The sequence below is a fragment of the Rhyacophila brunnea genome, unplaced genomic scaffold, assembly GCF_057557595.1.
Source record: "Rhyacophila brunnea isolate RB1 unplaced genomic scaffold, BYU_Rbru_1.0 scaffold_3, whole genome shotgun sequence".
In the NCBI taxonomy this organism is placed as follows: Eukaryota; Metazoa; Arthropoda; class Insecta; order Trichoptera; family Rhyacophilidae; genus Rhyacophila; species Rhyacophila brunnea.
The window spans coordinates 1,812,992-1,837,782 of NW_028232965.1; the positions used below are offsets into that span (position 1 = coordinate 1,812,992).

General features: G+C 29.9%; 1 protein-coding gene across 1 annotated transcript in view; it reads right to left on the bottom strand.

The window, feature by feature from the left end:
- The window catches only part of LOC147067742 (facilitated trehalose transporter Tret1-like), a 64,586-nt gene extending 40,245 nt beyond the window's left edge, over positions 1-24,341 (bottom strand). Inside the window, exon 1 of the mRNA XM_085952752.1 lies at positions 24,252-24,341. Coding sequence (XP_085808878.1) covers positions 24,252-24,259 — 8 coding nt within the window. The 5' untranslated portion in view covers positions 24,260-24,341. The remainder of the gene's footprint in view (positions 1-24,251) is intronic.
- Positions 24,342-24,791: the final 450 nt, after the last annotated feature.

A 24,791-nucleotide genomic window follows, 5' to 3' on the forward strand; every position in this document is an offset into this window, starting at 1 on the left:
ATCATGACTGAGATCGACGAGATATACCGAATACATTATAGTTTACCAATTTTATTATAATTCAATATGCATATAATTGTATTATATATCCCCATGCAACAATAATTATTAATCTGTTTAATTTTCTTACTTATCATTTTATGAATATTTTGAACATTTCAATGTAATTTAATGAATTCGAAGGCTTTAAATTTATTAATATAATACAATAAAAATTATTATAATAGAAAACACATTTTCCTAAAGTCTTTTCGTAAAGTCTCCTTTTCTCTATAAATTAAAATAAATAGCATTTGTCATTATTTTGTCACTAGATGTCACTAGTAACTACACTCCGCCTTAAATGCAACAATATAATAATTAAAGAAATTGGTGCAACACATTGACAATAGCGGAAAAGTACTGCTGTAGCCAATAACTGAAAAACACTGTAAACAGTTACAACCAATAAAAATGAGCGACGTAATTGACATTGTTTTAACAGCTCTGTAATAAAATAGATTAAATGACTAGAGTATTTAATTGCCTACTTTATTATATATAATTATACCTTGAAAATCTGCTTGACTTTTCACATAATCAAAAGTAAGTAATATTATTGTAGAAGGACAAGTTAAAGTTTGCAGGAAGCCAGTAATAAAATTTCAATAAACAGGTCACTTTTATATAATAAGTATTAGGTACCTATATCATTATTTTTTCATTCATTATCAATGAAAAATTGTATTATCACATTATAATATGTAAAAAAGAACTGATTGCCTTATTTATAGAATTTTATTTGGTATAGCTGTAGTATATCTCACATATCCATATAGGTACATCAAAAATCCGTAAATATAGAGAACTGTGCAAGGAACCTTCAACGAGAAAAACTGTACTATTTGGGGAGAGAACCAAACTTTGCATACATAATGCAACGACGTTTAGGAAGGGTAACCACCTGATATTATGTTATCCCCCGATAATATGGTGGAATTATTTCCCAAATCTCCCTTCCCGATATAGTTAAAATTATGTTGATACCAGTTAGTTCAAGTTATATTATGTTTTTGGGTATGCTGAATTCAAAAAAAGTTGTTAGAAGCAGGGCTCAAAATGGACCGGAGCGCACCGGAGCGCACCGGAGCGCCGTTTCTGTTCGTGAAATCGGTAAAATTATCGCTCCGTCTCGTGGAAAAATAATTTGACCGTTTGAGCTAGATAGGCCATATAATAGAAAATCTAACACACTTATTTTTATGAAATATACATAAAATTTGATAACTATGTCTTCTAACTATGTATTGTTCATCAGAAAACTGTCGAGCGCTCCGGTTCGTAAAATTTTTCCATTTCGAGCGCTGGTTAGAAGTCCGATATATCCAATATGTCAACGAAAATGGACGCCGTGTAAAATTTATATTGCGATAAGTAATTTTTTAAAATTATTTTTCAATGCAAAAAATTATGCAATGTTTATATCTATAAAATAATATTATATATAAATGAGAGATGGTGTAGTTAATGATATGTCGCCCTTTTTTTATTTAAAAGCTACCTTTAAATATTTTTTTAAATTGAAATAGCTTATTATACAGTTAAAATAAACAATTAAAAAAACACGTTCTCCCATAATATTGTTACAAAATTCAGAGCTTCTTCCGTGAAAGATAGACAAGCTAATAAATAACATGGAAAGATTCTTGTGACGTAACGCTCGAGAGATTGTAGTAAGTAGCAATATATTATTATTATCATATTATACTAAGTGACGTCCCGTGGAAGGTAGGCAGGCTATGCGTTACTTAGGGGCGGCAAATTAAGGAATGCATACTATCATACAAACTTTTGAAAGCAGTGGTGGTTTTTCATTAAGCGGACGTTGCTGTCGCTTCGCAAGAAAGTACTGACATCTTAATTTATTAAATAAATCGGAAGGGGGGCTCCAAACTTGTCATTCTTCAGACCTCCACGTATCTAAAATCATCGCATGAGAGTAGGTTTCGTAGAACTACTTCAATCCTCGATATATGATAATTATGTACGTCATTTTGTTGCATCTGTCAGTTTAAGATAGTAAAATAGGTAGGTATACAACTAACAATTTTGTATACAATTTCAAACTAAAAATGAAAGGGACGGCATTCTAAGTCTGCCTAAGGGCGGCACTTTGCCTAGGAACGTCCTCTGCATAATATGCTCTCATATAGGCCATCCATGGACTGAAACCGTATGCTTATACTAAGCTTATCTTTTCTGGTCATGGAAATATATTTCCACAAAGTATATTATAAGCATCTGATCGTATCCATTCATACAATACACTTACACTTACAAATTTAGTGAAAATATATTTTCATGATCAAAAATCATTAGTTTAGTATGGCACACGGATCTAATCCATATACGGTTTCAGTCCATGGATGGCCTCATAGTGAACAATCCGTTTCGCGGGTTGTTTGAGCAGAGAGCAGCTGTGATCTTGTCTACTCATGTTTGGTGATAATGAAATTCCTAATTCGTGTATAATTCGTATCGTCAATAATTTGTCTGCTACTAGAGTTACAACATGTTATTCAAATCTAAGGGCACAATCTCTGCTATTTAAAACAAAGAATTGGCCGATTAAAACAGTTGAATGTAATGGTTGAGCACACTTATCAACATTATATAGTATGTAGTTTACTTTAAAAGCAAAACTATTACAATGTGTTCAATAGCAAAATTCTAATTATATTATTTTGTCATAAAGGTAATATGGTATAGTCTTATGCCGGGTACACACTGGCAACATGTCGCCATCAACCTCGTTAAATTTTACGATAATTATTATCATACGTATCGTAAAATTTAACGAGGTTGCCGGCGACATGTTGCCAGTGTGGACCCGGCATTATATTCAATATTCCTATTGAAAAACCATAATGTAGGTGATTTGATATTACATTAAACTAAATAAAGACATAATTATTCAAGATATTGCATTGCAGAGTTTATTAAAAGCAAAATTACTAATACTAAATTATGATTTTTAAGTGGGCGATATGTCAATAATACGTCCCTGAATATTTCCGCACCACATGCTGAAGATTGGCAGCTGTCATTAGTCACGTGGCAAATTCATACGTAGGTATATGAAAAAAATATATGTTCATATTTAAATAATAAAAAAAAACAATATGCCTAAAATACATATTATAACTATGTGCCATTGACCATACTAAAATTTTTCTTTCATTGGACTGGTCATACCTGTTCACTCCGTAAAAGTAGCCCCGTTATTACCAATTTAGTTTTTTTTTGTTTTGGAATAATATGATAATTTTATTATTTCGCATTTTTTATTCGTACTCATTATGCAATAGAGGAGGTGTGTCAAAATGTTGTTTTATGAATCACAGATCAAATATGGCGATAACATTTTGTATTACCTAGAATAATACAACGTAGACATTTTACGTGCCAACCACCACATGCAAATAATTTTAAATTAATGTCAAACTAAAACGTTGATCAGTTATTTCAATGAAATCATAACATATTATCAAAGATAATATTCTAGATTAGCAAGATGTACTAATTTGCAATGTATAGACTTTTCCATTGATAATAATAATATATTCCCAGTAAAAATTTCATACATAAGCAAAAAATATATGATTGTGTAAATTACTGAGTATGTTGCATTATCATTGTAACATGTCTATACTTGAAAGGGAAATGATAGAAACAATGAAGAAAATGAATAGATATAATATGAAGCAAATAATAGGTAGGTACATAATATAATCCATGCATGACGATATTTATCATTTTCATAAATTGAAGTTACTAGAAGCAACTCCAGTAAAGTCCAAAGCCCGCGAAAGTAGGTGTTATATGTGTTATATATATATATACGAGTATATGATTAATTATTCATATTGTGAAAGGAAATATTACTAGATACTTTTTTACCATGTACGATCCTAATAAGATCATATTATGGGCCTGCCCAGAGTGGAAGTTTGTATTAAAAGATTTCTGTGTTTACGAGAAATGGATGTCGGTCACGTGCTCAACCTATTATGTTCACACTCAAACATAATGTGTATTTGCCAGACCCAAGATTAGAACCTGGGACCGATGCAGTGGCGCATTTAGTTACGTGGAGGGCTGACGCACTGGCTGATTTAGAGCCCCCATATGATAAAACAAATTAAATTGTATTTTAAAATGTCCAAATAATAAAATATGCAGGAATTTTGTTATACTTTTGGGTCATATTTTACGCACAATTTGTGAGAAATGCGCATTTTTTTTTAAATTTAAATATAATTTAATGGCTTTGTGACTGGTTTTAACTCTTCGGAAGCCCCTTTTTATTTTTTTAATGAGTCGGTTGCGTTATTTACGTCAAAGAAACGCGCCGCTGGACCCACAACAATATAAGCTGATGCGTAACATGGAAATTTAATTTGAAAAAAATGCTAGTTTTCAAAAAACATAGTTTATATTATTATGAAGACTAAGAAATAAGAAAGTTAAAGGGTTTAATGCAAAGACATAAATATTGACTCATTTAATCGGTAGATACGACATGATATCAGAAAAATTAAATTTACATAATATACATATTCGAGTTTTGTAGATTAACGTAAGGTGGTATGGGGGACCCATGTTTTAAGCAACGGACCTCCCTGTAATTTTAGCACATGTGTACAGAATTTTAAGTATCCGCGGGAAAGCCATTGATAATCAAATGACACATGTCTATAAGTATAACATACCTACATAATATATACTTAGCTCAAATTATGTTAATATAAAATACAAATACATACTATGAATGTAATAATTAGCCTGGTTTCGAAGTCCACAAGTCGAATGAATAGCCATTAATCTAAATTAATTTATTAGTGATATGTGTTTTATAATCACATAATAATTAGTTTTTAAAAGTTTGATAATTCCTTGTAGAAATTCTTTAAAAAAAAATACGAAATAGAGGTGTTTATTGTCGTGTACCATAAAACAAAAAATGTTATTTGTTGTATTTGCTTCTAGTGTCTTCAATTATTAATATAAATATAATTATAATTATTTTTGCAGTCACCTTATCATTTTACCTCGATTACATATGTGGGGCAGTCTTTTATATGAATCATTGTTACTTTCATTATTGAAAAATGGAGGTTATCGAATAAAATTATTATATGCTAGAGTTGGCGAACCTTTTTACGTACGCGTGCCAAAATTTCCCAAATATTATTTTTTGACAGTCTGACGTGCCGAGTAGTTAAATGTCAAATCAGTAAAATGAAAAAAAATATTTTTAAGAATTCTGTTAAGAAAGTTGGGAAATTACAATTAAGTACTTGAGATTCTATCTTTCGCCGTGTTTCTAGTCTTTCTATATTTTTTTTCTTTGAATAATTTTTTCCATGTTCAAAGAGACCGTAGAAGCATTTTAACAATGCTTCCTTCATATTATATTCTTCTTTTCTTCTTCCCTTTTTAGCGATTATGTTTGAGGCAAAATAGCAATCAGCTGTTTGTATTTGAATGACTGCCAATAAATTTCATCAGGTTTGTTGATTGAATATTTTCATTTTCAATTGCCTGATTGGTTTCTATCTATTGTAAATCGATCAAACTAAAACATTCGCGTGCCATGCAAAATCATCTCCCGTGTCACGAGTGGCACGCGTGTCATAGGTTCGCCATCCCTGTTCTATGCGATAGGCGTAGTACATTATTTGGCCCAGATTTTTTTGTTATTTAGCAAATTAGTAACCTATCATTCATAAACAATATGGCATATTATTATTATATTGCTAAAATAATTACAAGAAAGCTGACGCGCATTGAACGACGTCCGTAATGATATCCATATCTGAGATCCAGACGTTACGTTACGTTAAGTCCAAAAGAAATACTTTCAGGAAAACCCAATTTAAGATTTTTATGCCCGTTTATACCTATACATACTTTAAGGAATTTCTGTTACGAATAGCCTCAAATGATGAGTTGGGACAGAAATGATTTACGTTGAAAATATGTGCTTGATTAATTTTCGGCAAATTTAGACTTACGATAGTCTAGCTATATAGATATTATATAGTAGGTACTATCTGTCAATGTTTGATAACAGATAAGATGTATGTATATGTTTATTTAATTGAATTCGGTAATTGGCATACATAAGTTAGAGCTATCGTGATACAATAATATATACTTAATATGAATTTAGTTAGTAGTTTTATAACCTTGATTTAAATTACGAAGATGGTAGCCATTATTGACAGAATTTTAATAAAACTTTAGACGGCGTAATATCTGTAATGTAACCAATAACTAGAGTCGGTTGATTTAGGTTTAGAGGTTAGAATCTACGCGTATAATAAAATTGAAGTGTCGAAATATTTGCCTTGACGTGATCAGTGTTTTGATTATTTCCATGATACTTAAGCACCAAATGTTTTTTTTGTCTTTTTGTTAAAAAATAAAACTTCTCGAAAATAAACATTTTCAACATGGAGTGGTGAGGTGTGGTGCAGGTAGAATAGCGCACGACATGATCCAACCGTTGTTTATTTCATTATATTATTAACAAAAATCAACTCGAACCAGGATATTTCTTCATTCTGTATAGGGTTTTTAATACCGGTATTTCAAGACCGGTATTCAATTATTTATCAATACCGAAATACCGGTGTCAAAAATCCAAAATACCGGTATTTTCGGTATTAAGAAAGCATACACATTTATGTTTTTCGAAAATGAATTTAATGTTATTTTTTAATTACTACTACTATATTATTGTATATTCAATTTAGTGTATAATATTAATGCTGCCAAAACGCAAATGAAACCAACAAAAGTTTGATAATAATAAAACAAAATCCCTCAAAATATACTTATAAAATTATAATATTTCGAAAAAGAAAACATATTCTATAACTATTGATCCAACGTTGATAGTAGGTACATTAAACAAATGTTGAATTTGAGAGAGATTTTACTGTATCCAGTATTATCCGTTATCCAGTACTTGTAAAAAATTAGCAGTTCTAAAATATTATGATCTATACATATAATGATCAGCATTATAAATGTAGGTATGTGATTAGGTTAGGTTAGGCTGCTATAAAATATTGTTTGAAATAGATTTTAATAGCTAAATTATTGAAAGGTCCTTATTTTTTTCTATAATATGTTTTGACGAATACCGGTATTAATACCGGTATTGATATATTCATTCGGTATTGCAATCCCTAATTTTGTATGTGTGTCTAATTTTTGATTCCGTATTTCACGCGGACTATCACTAGTATTAAATATACCTATCTGTGTGCCTCATTTGTTGAATTTTAGTTTCGCAGTGCTTAGAAAATTTAGTACTTACCTACTATAACCTAAATACTATTTTACGTCGTTGATTTGTGCTAAAAACGGAATTTTTAAAAATTAGCGTTGATTAATCTTAACACGCAAAACTTGATAATTGAGAACTATTGATGCACAGATATTTTGCTAAATATTAATTGTACTATACACCGGGTTCTGGAATGTTTTATTCTATAATGACCCACATACTAGACTTTTTATACAATCGTTACCTTACTCTATTCCATTCGTACAGAAAAAAATAATGATATTGCTAAAAATCTGAATAATAATTAATTAAGTAAGACAGTGATCCAATTTAACACGTGTTTGAGGCGTTTGAATTAAAAAATATATACATAATATTCATATTTGGATGACAGCATGATAAATTCACATCCGCCATTTTGCACATAATATGCACGTTATGACTTAAAATGTTTTTAAATTAAATGAGTATTTATAAATTGTACACAATTTACCAATGCAACATTCTTTGATTGTGATTGTGATGTGTTTCTTGTGATTGAGAAATCTCGTCTCGAACAAACAAAATATGTTTATTTTCTATACATGAAAAAAGACGAGAAATCAGAAGCTCTACTTTATTGTATACCGCGTATGGTTCATGGTTGTACCTAGGGATTCCAATCCCGGAATCCCGAACTATTTTCGATACCTATGAATCCCAGGATTGGTAAACATAATCCCGAAACTTTCGGGAATGAGTTTTTTTATTAATTTTTTATTAATATAACAAAAGAAATACTTTTAATAACATACAACTACATTAGGAATAAACTGAGTTTGAATGAAGTTTGATCTATTACCCATGTGTTGCCAATTCATTTTATTTTTTCACATAAATTAACAAAAATGAGAAAGATTGGAAACAACAATGCTTCGCACTTTTAACAAAGCGAATCTACCAATTTTTTTATGCATTTGTCATTTTTTATTTTAATTGTACTTGTATTTGTCATCTTTTTATAAATAAATAAAACAGTTTTACTTTCACAATATTATTATTTATATTACAATATTATTTACTCCATTAAATCTATGTATTTTCAAGATTGAACGTACACAATATTAACAATAAATGTATTAAATAGTATAAATTATACTAGATTTATTTTTGACCGATTTTATCAACGTTATTTGTAAATTTTATATCAACTATTGAAAAAAATGCCAATCCTGGGGTCGTCAAATCGTAATCCCGAAATCCCGGGATCAAGATTTTGGCTCGGGATTGGATTCCCTAGTTGTACCTCATGCGAATCATTTTCATTGCATAATTCATACGACACCAAATTATCTTCTCAATATCTTCATTTGAATGATCTGATGATGAATCGGTGATCAAAATAATGATCACCGATTCGGGTTAAGTATTCTAGGATTTGCTTTCCGGCATATTGAATGATTGTGGATATTGTATGATGTATTATTAATTGAATGAATGAAACGATCGTAAAATAATAGATTAAGTATATTACATAATAATTCGTGCAAATATATGCGGCAGATAAAAAAAAGAAAAAATAATTAACCATTTTTAACGGTGTATTTCGTGAAAATTAGTTTTTTTCGCCTGTGGCGCTGAAAAACTTTGCCTGTCCAAAATTTATGTCAATATACTGCTAGGTTTTGTATCTGTCCATCTCTAAGGTGTGTAGATAAGATAAATAACAAAAAAACTCGCACACTTTAATATTTTCGGAATATTATCGAACGCTCCGGCTCATAAACCTTTCTATTTCGAGCACTGAAATTTAATATCTTGCTTTCCGTTCTGTTTTTCGTACATAGAATTTTTTGTACTTTCGTTGCAACCATGGTCAGGTTAAAGTCGTCCCTAGAGATAGCCTGCAAGCACTACGATTTATAGGTGAACGTTGATATTGTATTTACATAATAAATTCAAACTTTTTAGCTTTTGTTATTGTGGATAGAAAATCTCAAATATAAATTTTCTTAGATTAAATAAGAATGGCTTTTATGCCGATACGAAACCAATGAATTAATTGTCTACCGATAATAGTCAGCTACTTTTTCAATAGGTGGAAATTGAATTCGTTGGTACTCAATTATTGGACTATTTTGAGACAATTATTGTGAAGTCAGTGTTCGGGCGCAGTGTGACAAAAAGATGGTTTTTTTGTTGCTTGGAATAAGTCAAGGTGAAACTAAGACCAATAAAATACACCTACCGATATAAAAGACATTTTCTGTCGAATAATAAAATCATTATTGTAAGATTAATAACTTAATGCGATATATTTACATGACAATAAAGTGGACATACGTAATAGATTACAATATATTATCTATAAAGGTGATCTTTAAAAAAATACGTACGAAAGCTATTTATTTTTATTAACTTAGATTATTAAAAATATATGTTGTTTAATATTATCTTTGAAATTATTTAATTAGGTATATATAATATCAGACCTGTCATCGTGGAAGAGAGTATAAAATAGGTACTCGTATTTTGCTATATGGGTCGTGATTTCGAATTCCTCAGCTGGGATAAATTCGCGTGTTATTTTTCAATAATAATTAATACATTTTGCTTGGATAGAGTGCATGGATTCAGTGGATTAATTCAATGACATTAAACCGATCCTCGTAAAAAGTAGGTATATTGAGTTATGAATAACCTCCACTTTGTTAAGGTCCAATATATGCTCCACCTTGTGGTGAACATTATGATTTTTTAATGTTTTATTATTATTAAGACAAAGTGGAAAACGTTAATTAAAAATGTTTGTTTGTGTTGTCAAAAATTGGCACAAAAGGCACATTTGTCAAAATTCGACGGATGCAGCTATATCCGGCGCCATTTTTTATTCTAATATGTACTATGATTCTGATGTGTTTGCAAATTATGTATTTTTAATAAATAATTCTTTATCATAGGTACCTACATAATTTTGAGAACACTTCTGAGAAAATATTTTATAACCGATAGAAAAAATCTTTTTGAAAAAAAGTAAGACACCCCGCGGGAATCGAACCTGCATCTCTCGGGTATCGCGCCCATGCACATATACCACTATGCTAAAGGCGTCATACTTAATTGCGACAAATTTTGACCAATGGCTTTTAATACTCTCTGAAGCGTTTTCTAAATTGAGCTACTATTGGCGATCGGCTTTTGTATTTTAAATCAGAGTAGGTATTACTTTAATTACTAATCGACGTCAGGGATCACTCCAAGATTTTTTGTTGTAACTTACTTGAACTTGATTATAATTTTTAATTAATTATTTGTTTTATTCAATACATACATAATTTTGAAAACACTTTAATAACACAGAAAATAATTTATTCAATCATAAGTGTTTTCAAAATTATGTATGTTCAATAATTAGAATGATACATTCTTAAATCTTGTAAAATAAAATTTTTCGAATAAAAAAATAGTTACTTAATTAAAAATAGTTCTTAATAAATCTTGAATAAAAAAATATTAAATTATACATATTATTGTGTTGAACATCGTGCATTATTTATAAAATCTAGGTACCACGTGTCGTTGTGATATTGAACATTCAGACTGTAAGCCATTAGAACTGGTTTTTTTTGTTAATCGTAATATTATATAATTTACCTATTTTCAGTTGATAAATGTAATAATAATCTCGTTATGATAACGCTAATGATGTATTAATCATGTGTCATCTCACATCAGTTGTGATAAAATAACCTGCAAATGAATGTTAAACGCATGATGGCTTGTGTAAAATTTACGAATAAAATTAACAGGAGAATGTTAACATATAAATTCACGATTCACAAATTCACAGTCAAATAATCGGCTAGATCAAATTCACTGTAATTGCTTGTTTGCTTGCCTTTTCAATATGAAACACTTTGCATTTTGATCAGTGGCGCACCGACGGGGGAGGGGCAAGGGGTCATGGCACCCCCCAAACATGAAAATGATCAGACATTGAAATTGAAAGCCAATAAACTATACCTTGGGCTTAGACAAATAAAAACACGGCAAAAAATGATTTTAATTTCTAACATAAAAATTTCGAAACTCTAATGTCGGGTTTTTTTAGAAACCCAATCCTTAATGGAACTGTCAAAAAAATCTCGGTGTCCACCCGAATTCCGGAGTGGTGTATGTCATGACTAGGGAGGGCTGACAGGGCTCTAGCCTGGGGACCCGGCGTGTCGGGTTGGCCAGATAACTGAGATAAACACACATCATAAATTAGCTTTAATAGTAAAAAAAAGTCGCCTACGGCTCTATTATACTTCATGACCATAAACATTTTAGATTATATAATTGTGCAATATATTTTCTGATTATTATGTGTCGATACTTGATAGCTCCATTATTGAAGTAGATGTATTAAAAATTGCCAATAATTCACTGTATAAATACCCTTAATTTGAAATAAAACACAATTTGAAAAACGTTAATGTAGTATTTCACACTGACTTTAATCTTGACGCTAGGTATGGGGACCGCCAAATATCCTAGCCTGAGGGCCCGTTTCAGGATGTGGGGGCCATGGTGTAGGTACACCGAGTGCAATAGACAAAAGACCGATAAACGAGAAATTAGGCTGTGTTGTGTTGAGTAGGTTTGTGTGTAAGTTAAATGCAGTAATACTTTTTTGTCCATTTTCAATTAATATTTTGGAACCTCAATATTGAAAAACCAAAAATTGACGATAAACATTCGGTGAAAAGAACGACTACACCCACTAGTCGGTGGTAGTGTAAGTCAAAAGAACACTTTTTTTCAGTGGAATTCGGCATAAATATTGTAGCTCTCTAGACCAAGCGGCTGGCACAGCCGATAATATTTGAGTAATTTAATTTAATAAAAACTAGGAGAAACTGTACAAATATAATAATTATTTGAAGAAGAAAAGGAGCCTATGGGACTAATTTACATTCTCCTCCTTGCCCCCCCCCCATATTAAATCCTGGGTGCGCCACTGATATTGATCCATAGCATGAAAAATTGTGTGTCATAGATTCATAACATAGATTATAGAACATTCTCATCCTTAGGCGATAATGTTATTTTATACATACTTATCATTATTTTTCCTGACAATAATTTAATCAAAATATATACAAATTAATACAATTTCTTTCCACCAACAGTGACAGTTAATATGGTTAAATTAAATATAATTAGTGTTTGTTATTTCTTTAAATTATTTATTATCTATAAGTTGGTACTAATTTTTGAATTAATCGTCGTATTTTTCCGACGCCTGCTTGTCTAGTAATTAATATCTTTGGCCGAGCATAACAGCGAGAGAGCAACGAAATGACAATGCCTCGTCTGTAATTTTCATGCAAGATGTTGCAATAGGTTTGTATCTCCAGACTCCAGCTGATAAGTGAAATTGTTTAACATTTTCACTTGCGAGGCTGACAAATAAAACCACGTGCCGCTTCATTAAGACCACGTGACATACGCGTGCATACCTCATAAAATATAATAACAATAATGCAGCAGTTATATTATAAAATACACAAGTACGATAAAGAAATTAAACGAAGGTTACAACAAAAGAAAATTCGTGTTGATTGTGTATGTTTAGAGTGCAACTTGGCACGATTTTCTTTATACGGTGAACTGTCGTTGGGTCGGAAAACACTCTGTGAAATATAATATTTATGATTTAAACTCAGTCATTTGTTTACATATATGTACGAATTACTTAGGAAATTTAATAAAGACACTTTCATATTTGTCTGTATAAATATTTTATGTTCTCTATTTTGAGTGAAGTAAACAACTACATACTTTATGAGAAGATGTTACGATAACATAGTAGTTGTTGATGACAATCCATTACATATATTGATAAAAGTTTTAACGTTCAATAAAAACATATTTTAACAATTGTAGCATATTCTACCAATATATAATAATGATCATAATTATGTCGATTATCATAGAAAATTACCAATGAGGTGTTCGTATATTGTAAAAAATGTGACCAAGGCAACTCTTTATCCCTCACTGTGCAGCGATGATACGATGAGATGGGAGAGATGGCGCGATCCTGCGCTTGCTCTACATTGCAATACCGAATGAAAATGTCAATACCGGTTTTTTGGTATTTCTTAAACATTAAAAAAACAGAAGAATGCGCTTATCAATATAATAAATAAAAATATAGCTATTAAAATCTTTTAAAAATATTATTTTATAGCAAAAACCTACATACCTATCTACATTTATTATGTTGACATTTGATCATAATTGTAGAACTAGTGATTTTTTACAAATAATTTGAATATATTGATAATTTTAACAAAAGCCCTCAAAAGTTCATCAAGTGCAAATGAGTCCGGCTGCAGGAAAAGCTTCTTAAATTCAACGCTTGTACTGTCATCAATAATTATAGAATAACTGAACATTTTTGTCACGGATGTTTTCCATTTCGAAATAATATTATGATAATTCATCGCGACAATTACTTATATAAATATATTCGATGAAATTTGTTTTATTATTTTTTCAACTCTGTCGGATTCACTCTGTATATTTGCATTTTAGCAGCACATAACTTATAATTCATTCATTAAGTTCATAAAAACGTAAACGAGTGTGCTTTCTTAATACCGAAAATTCCGGAATTTTGGATTTTTAAAATCGGTATTTCGGTATTGATAAATACTGGAATACCGGTTTTGAAATACCGGTATTGCAATCCCTAATTGCAAGGGTGAACCATGAGACGGCAAAACCATTCTACAATTTTAGACGAAAATATTATACGTTACATTGCGAATTGCCGTAGTTATTATGACAAATAATAATATTATAATAATAACACTACAAAATAAATGTGCAATTGTCCGAAAAATGTTGGGGGGAAACCAGAGCTGTTGTTATTCTAAGACAATTTATGAATCGTATTACGGCTTAACTACATTGAAGTCAATGACTTTTCAACTTATTGTTATGTGAATCATACTCATGCATTTTTTTTAACAAAAAGCTCACCTATTGCAAAAAATATGTTTTATTCCACTCATATATTATATTGTAAGGAACCGATTAATAGCTATTATGATTACGTGGTCAACATCATTTATGTGGTCACTTATGACACTAGAAAATTGTCGGTAAAAAACAACTGAACTAAACAGAAAAACTTTTGTTTTATTTGGCGACTGGTTGATATATTCAGAAATCGTCGAACCAAACGGCAATGCGTGATGTCTAGTATAATTTTATAAAATTAATGACGAATAATATGTAAGTTAATTAAAATTGGCACTTATTTTCCGGTCATTCATACAGTTATAATTACGACTATGAATATGTATATTATACTATATTGTGTTGACGTGAGGTAGGTAATTGGGAATTTTACACCAGTTTTCTTTTTGTGGTTTTCTGTTTGGTCATCACGCGGCAGGATGGATCCACTGCTAGATGAAAGATTCCTTTTGGTCATTCACCTCTGGCCACGTATTTGTACACAAGCCCAGTCGCATTCAGAACATTCAGTGAGTATTTTGGCAACTCATGGTAACCACTGGATGAATGGAAGCTGAATGATAGATTCATTGAAACGGAAAAAATTGTGAATTTCGCGTTCGCGAAAAAAGCTATAGAATGTTAAAATAAAAAACCATACTTATAAAAACAATACAAAACCATCTTGCACTCAACTATTTCGTTTGTTGATTCACTTAGATTGAGAATTCTGATATTATATAAATAATTACTTATTAATGCAATTTTCCCGACTAAAGTATCCCTTCACATTTTTTATCGGATGTATCATCAGTGTATCATACGTATATATCAGAGGTAAGACGATAGTTCTGCGTCCGTTTGCAATTGATTACAATAGTAAAATGATAAAACACGGGTGAAAAACTATATGCTTGCACTCGAAAAAGAGAGCTTTGCCAAACTACTAGAACAATGATTCGTTTAGAATTAGTAGATGAAAAATCATGATTTAAGAAACTTTAATGAAATAGTGAATTTTATGTCCATATTATTATATGCGTTGCTGGGGATCATAGATCATTTCGCTACTAGTGGACAAGATTAAACTATGTCATTAGTTTTGTTAATTACGTCTTAACTCAACGTCAAATATTATTTGTTAGGTATCTACTTTATTTTGATTAACTGCGTAATATTCATCTTTATATGACAAGGTGTGCTACTACCAATCCTATGACTTCTCTTGTACTGACGATTTATGAATAATTATTGCATGCATCTATTATCAGCGATAACACGAATTGTTCAAATATTTATGATACTATTAGGTATTTATTATACTAAATCTTGATACAACTAATCATGTAAATTAACAAACAAGCGATTAAAAATATAAAATGAATATCTCTGAATCTACATACAGTGTGAGTGGTGTGTAAGACAAGCTTAAAATATACTGTCAAGAAATACATACATAATAATATATCATCGAGATACAGATCAAGATACATTTCAAAGATTTGGAAGATTTCAAATATTCGGAAAAGACCCACTCTAATTATTCAATAATAACAACTTATATAATAATATATAATATACCTACCTACGCACTATGAATTGTATATAAAGTGTCATAAAGATAGGCAGGTATACAGACCGCTATATGCAAATATATATTTGCAAAATATGTTCGTGGCATTGAAACGCACAGGATTGAGAGAAATGGAATTACATCGGAGAGGATTTCATCCAACAATGTGTTGATATAGTGCACGCCATTTTACCACGTTTTTATTAGCTCGTATTCTTTTTTGTCCAGTACAATTTTCTTCTTGTTTTTACAAATCTTGCAATCGATTTTTAACTAACTTCCCGACTAGATAGACATTTAAAACTTTTAGAATATATCAGAACACGATGACAATGGATTCTTTTAATACTTTTAGCCATCTTTAAGCAGAATCGAATTCATGTTCAGTTAATTCTCTTTTGTATGGAAAGTTAATTAGGAAAAAATTCGTAAAAAGCAAAACACTATTATTGGTTGCTAAGGGGGTCCTAGCAACTAAATTATTAATATATACGTGCGTTACTATGGAAATCAATATATTATTTATTCAGTATTTCTATCAAGTATAATAAAAAGTTTTTATTAATACATAGAATTGTCAAGTTTATATGATTCAACAGAAAATTTAAAAACGTGGCATATAAAAAGTTCTTTTTATCTTGTAATTATTTATTTATTAAATATAGTCAAATAAGAACATCGACAAAAATATACAAAATCTTTCAGTATGTTATCGTCAAGTATTTTTTTTGTATTCACGATTTTATGCATTTCGTCGGTGCTTGGTTTAGGAAGGTAGCTGGTTGCCCTACGCTGCACATCATTGGCAAAAATAGCAGCCGCTGAGAAATTTCGTACAAAAATAGATGCAACAGTAATAAATTCAAGATGCACGGAATCGTCACCCATCTCAAGAAAAAAATATTTTCAACAAAGAACTGAATAGTGAGAATTTAGCTTTGTATAGTTCTTTGTGGAATAATAACAAAAACGTCACTACGAAAATTGTGCCAAATTCTGAATAATATTTGGTTGATCATTAAAATAATTACCTTTTATCAGTTAGTAGGTATATTGTCAGTTAGCAGTGAGTAGGTATTATGATTTTGTTACTGACTCATATTTTGTTTTCAATTTCAACTACGTATCAGCTAAATAACATACCTATATGCAAATTAGGGTAAGAGAAATATTTTATAATTTTTAACTTTAGGAAACAATTTATGATAATTCGATGCGTAGGTAACTATTATATTGTAGTGTAAACAAATGAATTTCAGATTGTGTGACCTTCGATAGAAATTACTTATTATATTTTACGAGATATTTTTTCAGGTGCATGCATTTCTTATTTTGATTCATTATTTATTGCATCATGTAAACAGTAGTAAACTATACAATTTACAAGCACATTTTTATGAGAATATTTTATATATAAATGATAAAATTTAGTTCCTTTAAATTGAGATTGATTGTTGAATATTTCATGGAATATATTTTTTCATTTTGCCGGAACAGTCCGGTATCTATCTATCTAACATCGATTTAATCTGAATATATACGTATTTAGACACCATCTGTCATTATTTTTTTTATATTATAAAAATGAAAATTTTAAAACGTATGAAATATATAGGTAGGTACCTATATCGTTAGGTCCGGAGTTATAATAAGGAAAACTTCACTTTTTAAATAGGTAAGTAGGTACTACTTACATATTTTCAAAAATGATTACGTAGACAAAGTAGTTAAGTAATAAAATGTTGTATTCAGAAAGTCAGCAAATCATGCAACTACTAAAATTATTAAATTTATTGCTCAGGTATGTTAATTTAGAAAATGTATTTTTAAAAAATCACTGTTGAAATAGTAATCGCACTTCAAAAATCAAATATGCACTACATTGACTACTGAATAATTATAATATAATTATATTACTGCATTACTGCGCACAGAAAGTTCTGCCAGAAAAAAATAGTTGACCGTTTTTTTCGTTGTTGTAAAAATTGACGTAAAACTAGGTAGTTTATTCATTCGTTGACCGTGGCTATATTAAAATAATTGTAATAATTATTGGTTTCATAACAAAATGATTACCATTATATCAATAATGATACGTACGACATGAACAAAAAAAAACTATCATTATGTAAGGTGTTTTTTGACGGTCGCAAAAATATATAACAGCGCTAGTCGGCCATGCGGAAATCGCGCATTTTTTTCGGAAAACGAGAAGGTTCATGCCCTTGGTTCAATGCCAGTAATCAAAAGTCGCACTGAGTGTTTTTATTAAAGACCTACGCTGGGTTCAGACGCATTGGTCGATCGAAAACAAATAACAATTTCGTTTGAACGCGCATTTAGGTTTGATTGATCATTTATTTGTTTATCAATAATTCACAATGTGACAATCGACTCATTTTTATGTATCGAGGCTACTTCATTGCTTACGTCTTTTTTACGCAGACAAGAATCTACGTCAACATGAATCAATTGTCACTACTACATTATTGATAATCATAGATAATAGGGATTTCAATCCTGGGATTAATATTTCCAATCCATACTTCGATCCCGGGCGTGATAAAATTTACTAACCATTACAAAAAAAATATTTCACATCATGTGATATGTTATTTGGTAGGTACCCACTGTTATTTAGCTGGAAAAGAAAAAACTTGTAATCCCGACAAAATCTTAATTTTATCGATATTTAATATCGTAGAATATTGTATAATATATTGTCACATCTAATTCCAAAAAATACGAGTAGAAAAACGTAACTTGGAAAGGTGCATTTTGGGCATAACGCGGAAAGACCACAGTAGATAAGCAGATGAAATGGCAACGGGCTGGACATATTGCTCGGCGAGTGGACATTCGTTGGACAAATTCCGTTATACAGTGGTATTCAAAGGGCATTAAATGATCACAGGGACGCCTTAATACCTGCTGGATAGACAAACTCATAAACTTCAGTGAATACACGTAGCAGCGAAGAACTAGGGACGGAGGTGCATAGAAGGAGCTAGAGGAGGCCTTCATCGAGCAGTGAATCGATCCCAGCTGATGATGATGATGACGTTATATATTATATAAAGAAACCCGGTGTTATTTATTATACAAACCTACAACATACATGATGTTATTTTAACACATTATATACATTGTATGAAATCAATGTAAAAGTTTTCAATAATAATTTATATACTGATTTGAATTCCGAAATACTGGATTTGAAAAAGCTGAAATCAGTGAAAGGGAATCCCGGGATTCGGGTTTAGGGGGTTGCGAACCTGTATTTATTATAATATCTATTTCCATAAATAAATTAATACATCTTGTGAATTGTGAGTCTATGAAGTCGTTAAAAAAGGACATTATTTATCTTAGATATTCGGAAAAAGTTAAAGAGATTTTTGAAACATGGAAAATAACTAAAATTATTGTAATTCTAAATACAAAATATTCATCCAAATAAACAATTGAAGTGATTAATAATTATACCTACTAATGTGTTATTATTATAAACCAATTGACATTTTCTTAAATTTATTAAATTTCCTTTGGTAATATGAAGCGCCTAGTTTCAAAAGCCCCTAAAACGGTTTTTGAAAATTTTTGACTTAAATATGTAGTTAGATTGATATTTTTGTGACCTATATGATGGCCGAAAATTGAACTTTAAAAAACGTCAAAAGTCGCCAATACGTATCAATCAAAAATTAGGGTAAATTTCAAAACCCGCTAAAATGGTTGGGTGTGATTTTCCAATACCGCTAAAATAGAAAACCAAAATACTCTTTAAAATGTAACGAATTAAAAAATAAATACATACAGTTCACAGATTTAATAGATATGATTTTTTCTCATTTTTCTCAAAACCATCTAAAATCGTTTTACTCATTTTTCTCAGAACTAGCCTAAAGTCGTTTTAGGGGCTTTTGAAACTAGGCGCTTCATATTATTTATCATAACGACCTTTCCATAGATATACCATTAGTAATAGATTATAAGTTATTAAATTTTATTATCACCGATAAAGATCAAACATACATTTTTTTTATTAAGTGTGTTATTATACAATACAAGAATCACTATTTTTATTTGTTTCTGGAATTCAATAATGGAAATTCCAAAATCACGACGAAAAAAGTTAGGTGAGAAAGTATGTACGTAAGTTGGTCTTATCATTTTTACGAAAAATGCAATTCGCAAAAGATTAATCATTTTATTGTTCAAATTATTAGCATTAACACAATGTAGAAAACGGAAAAGATATATAAGAGCAATATGCATTATTGATATAATAATATGATATATTTATGTATCATAACATTAGTAGTTATTATAAAGACAAACAATAATTTATAATATGTTGTCATTGTATGAATTGCCAATGTTCTTTTAAGCGGATGAAACCGGTTCTGGTCAATATTAAGTTATATATTATATTATGTTGTGTCTATTCTATACTTATCGACCGCTAACGTGATACAATGATACATATTATCAAACTTAGGGTAGGTTTGTATCAAAGTATTAGCACTTATTCTAACAATTACAATAAGTATTAGCACTAAATTATTAATAATATCACATATATTTATCACTTTATCAAATTAGCGGTCGATAAGTATAGAATAGACCCGTTGGTACATAATATAATATGGTGTATTACTGTTACATACACATCCAAAAGCTGCTAGGTCTATCACGTATTCAATATTATAATACCGGAAGAGCCACCAGTAAGGTGGACTATGTACGCATTTTCGAAGGTAAAAGAATACCTGAATGGACCAGACTACAGATTGGCTGAACGGCAGCATAAGATATTTTAAAATACTCGGCGAAAAAATGGGTAAGTAGCACCGGATCATCCGGGATTGGGAAAGTTTCTTGAAGAGTACATGACCCAAGGATTGTAGAGCAAAGAAAAAAATAGTCTAAAAGAACGAAACACTTACCTATTAAATTAGATATTATTGACTTTTTAAAAAAAAAATTAATTACAATTTATAACGACTTCAAAAAGTTATTATTTATTATTGAGAAGCAATTATTGATAACCATCGGTACGATGCTTATCAAATATAAACCACTTACTACTACTTACCATGATAGTAGGTATTATAATAAATTGTATTGTATGTCTTAATCGGATATGTCTGATAAGGTAGTACACCAGCGGATGCAAAAAATAGTCAAGGGGTTGGCTACTCAATTCGAAAACGTATTACAAAAAAATACATACTTAGGTGCCAACATAAAAACGATTAATTTAAATTATCTATCAATGGTACGATATACTAATTTAGTAATATTTGGATGTATGGTGATTATGAATACATCATTTTTAGCCAGGATCGATTCACTACACTCTACTAGTTTCTTTCATCACGTATTTCCATTGAATTTGATCAATTCGATGATCCAAGAGGTCTTGGGGCAGTTATATGATGACATACATCGATCTGTAATCTGGTAACTGAGCAGAGATTCAAAAATTAGGCGCAGCACCACATAGTGTGAAAGGTGCATGCTGGGTATTAACTGGAAAAGCAGCATAAATATACAAATAATAATTAGGAATCAGACAAGAAAGGTTACGCGAAGTTTTGATCTATATAATACATTATAGTCGTCAAACCACCTTTTCCAGATAATATTTATAAAATTTCCCATACAATGACCTACAATTTCCCCTTTAGACCAAAAATTTACGTATTTCCCAGAGACATACCTACCTATTAGAAACAAATCTTGAAAAGAATATAGGACCGGATAGGACTTTACCCTGCATCCATCGGATTCTGCCACCTGCGACGTACCTAATTACTATGAAATTAATTTTAATGAAAATAGTTATTCCACTGAATAAATATACCTACTGGATTTTGTAGTTTGCTTACTATCTAGGTCAGGATTTCTCCGAATTTTAGTCTTAACGTATTAACACTAGGTAATAATTTAAATAGTATTTTTTAGCGTAAAAGATTAACTAGACAAAAACTGTTCGAAAAAAAATCGAAAAAGAAAGCAGCATTGGGTATACATTTTGATATATTAATAAAAATGAAACGCCCCTGTCAAATTTTTGACTATACCTACGTGGAATAAATTTAATTTGATAGAAAAGCGTATAAAAATATGGCCATGGTCTCTATGCCACCCTTTCCCTCGATTGAATCCGTTTAATATTTATTGTAATAACTTATAGATAAAATATTGTCGCCAAGTAGAAAATTGTATTTATTATCATGTATTAAAATCGGCGGATACTGTGTCGTATTCTCAGAATTAATACCTCAATATATTGTATATTAGTCAATAACACTTTAGATAAGAAATATTATAGATAGCTTTTTCAGTAGCAAATTAAACTAGCCGAAAATATTAATCACATCCCAAAAAGGATATTTATTTAGCCAAAGGATAACTTTTAGTAAGTACTAATCATAATTTATTGATGAATTTAAATGTTCACTAATAATAAAATTAGTTTTTGCCTAGCTGATGTCATTATATTATTACCTGGAATACCTGAAATTTTTTAGGTGCCTACATAATATCATTATTGTCTCTAAGCAAAGTACATAATTTGCATATTATAATAATTTATTATTTTTAAATTTTTCTCTAAAAAGATTGCACCCACGAATATTTTATTCAGCAAATAAATTAAAGAACTTTTACTATTTAAAATTTACAAATGTCATTTATTTGAATGCATGCTTATTTATGACTTATCTTAAATCTGAAATCTACCCAAAAAATGTTAAATTTACAGATTTTTTTTTACAAAGAAACAAGTTTTTCAAACTTTTTTCACAGTAAAATATGAATGAATGAGAACACGTGGATTTAAGTAGGTGAGTACTTTATATAATTTGCATAATGAATGAGTTTTTTTATCAATTAATTTTTAAAGTATTCAAGTTGTGTATTTAAATTACTGTGGATAGATTGCTTATAAAACGCCTGTAGGTACTATAAACCGATTCAATTATAACAAAAATGATGATATTTATAATAAACTATTTTTTTTTATTCAACGAATAAGACACACGATTTGAGAATGTAACATTCTATATTTATTGAATATAAATATTATATTATAATATATAATATAAAGAATATACATCAAATAAACTATCGATAAAATGGCCACATGAGTTTTAACGTAACACTATCGTAAAAAAAAATTTTTTTTAAGAAAAACACGAATCAAGTCCTCTGACAACAGAGCGTTCGGGCAATGACTTAAATTTATTAAATTTGTTATCAAAAAATGTACAAAAATACATGTCTAAAATCACCTTGACAGACTTGCAATTAATATTAATTTGTAACACATAATAATAAAAGTCTTACTGATTAAAATTAGGTATGTACTGCCCGATGGTTTGTGTCTTGATATTTTACATAATGAAAATAAACGACCATTTTTAAATTTATCACTGAAATATCAAAGTGGTTAATATAATAACATTGTCCTATTTCAAATATTCTGCATTTGAAATTTTGATGAATTTCTATAATCATTAAGAATAACGTTCTAATTTTTCGAACAAATTCAAATAATTTGTGAATATGTTAAAAAATATCTACAAGAATTACTGAAAATGTTACGACAATGTAATAAAAAACGAGATAATTGCATAAGTATAAAGCTGACTATCGGACACTTTCCTTTATCAACGGTGTTTGAAACATTTTTACCGATATAACGTTCAGTGATATAACGTACAGTGGGTTTTTGCTGCAAAATTATTTAAGTTATTCATGAATTTTGTATGCAAAGGATCACACATTCACAAAAATGTGTCTAACAGCGTTTAAAATTCATGCATTGCTTTTAATATTCATACGTACATGGTGATATATTATTATTGTTTCACAAGAATTTTTATTCTTACTTAGTGATTTGTGTACATCCATAATAAGTTAAATTATTGTGATTTTTTTATTATATTGAATTTGATAGATGTATATATAATAAAAATTAGCATACTATGTGATCCATATTATAAGGTACCTATAACATTTATATCCATTTTTAGCTTTGATGTAGCAGATGTAAAATTTCTATTTATTTTTTAAATATAATCCAATAGCATATACCAAACATAGATAACATTCACATAAATAACAACCCTTTCATGCAAGACTGACAGAATAACATAAATTAATATGAGACAAATCTGCATTGAACCCAGTTTTTTAATGTAAGTTTAACAAAACCAATATTTTTTTACACAAAGATATTATGTATGACATTGTGTAAAAATATATTTGTTTTTTTTTTTGATAATAGTAACGTCTAATTAACCCAAAAATATATTTTAAAAACAAAACACTTACCCAGCCATTGTTAAATGCAGTCTCTATTAGAGAAATTTGTATAATATCACAGTTAAAAACAGTGTTAAAATGCTGTCAGCTTAAAATATAATATAAAAAACTCAATAAAACTATCACAGGTAAACAGCCCAAAAACTCAAACAAAAATTACTTAATACTATAGTATATTAAGTTTTGAATTTTCAAAAAGTTATAGTCATTTAATTTTCTACCCGATCTCGCAATGCAGAAATAAAATAACAAAGAATATCGTCGTTCCCCTCATGTGAGATATTCGTAATTTTTTATGATCAAACGACATTGATTTTTAAATTTTGTTCCATTATATATTCAAAAAATGGAGGGAACTGGACTGACATTTCACTTATTGGCGTTTAAGCTTTAGCCATTTTGAAAATGACCGTTTTTTTAAGTTTTTGTTTTCAGCCGGCTGAAAAATGTTATATCCCGCACATGTGAATTATTTTCCGATGTACGCGATGTCAGTTTAATGTGAAATCGGACATTCTCGTATTCAGTTTTGCCGGTACGACTGTGACT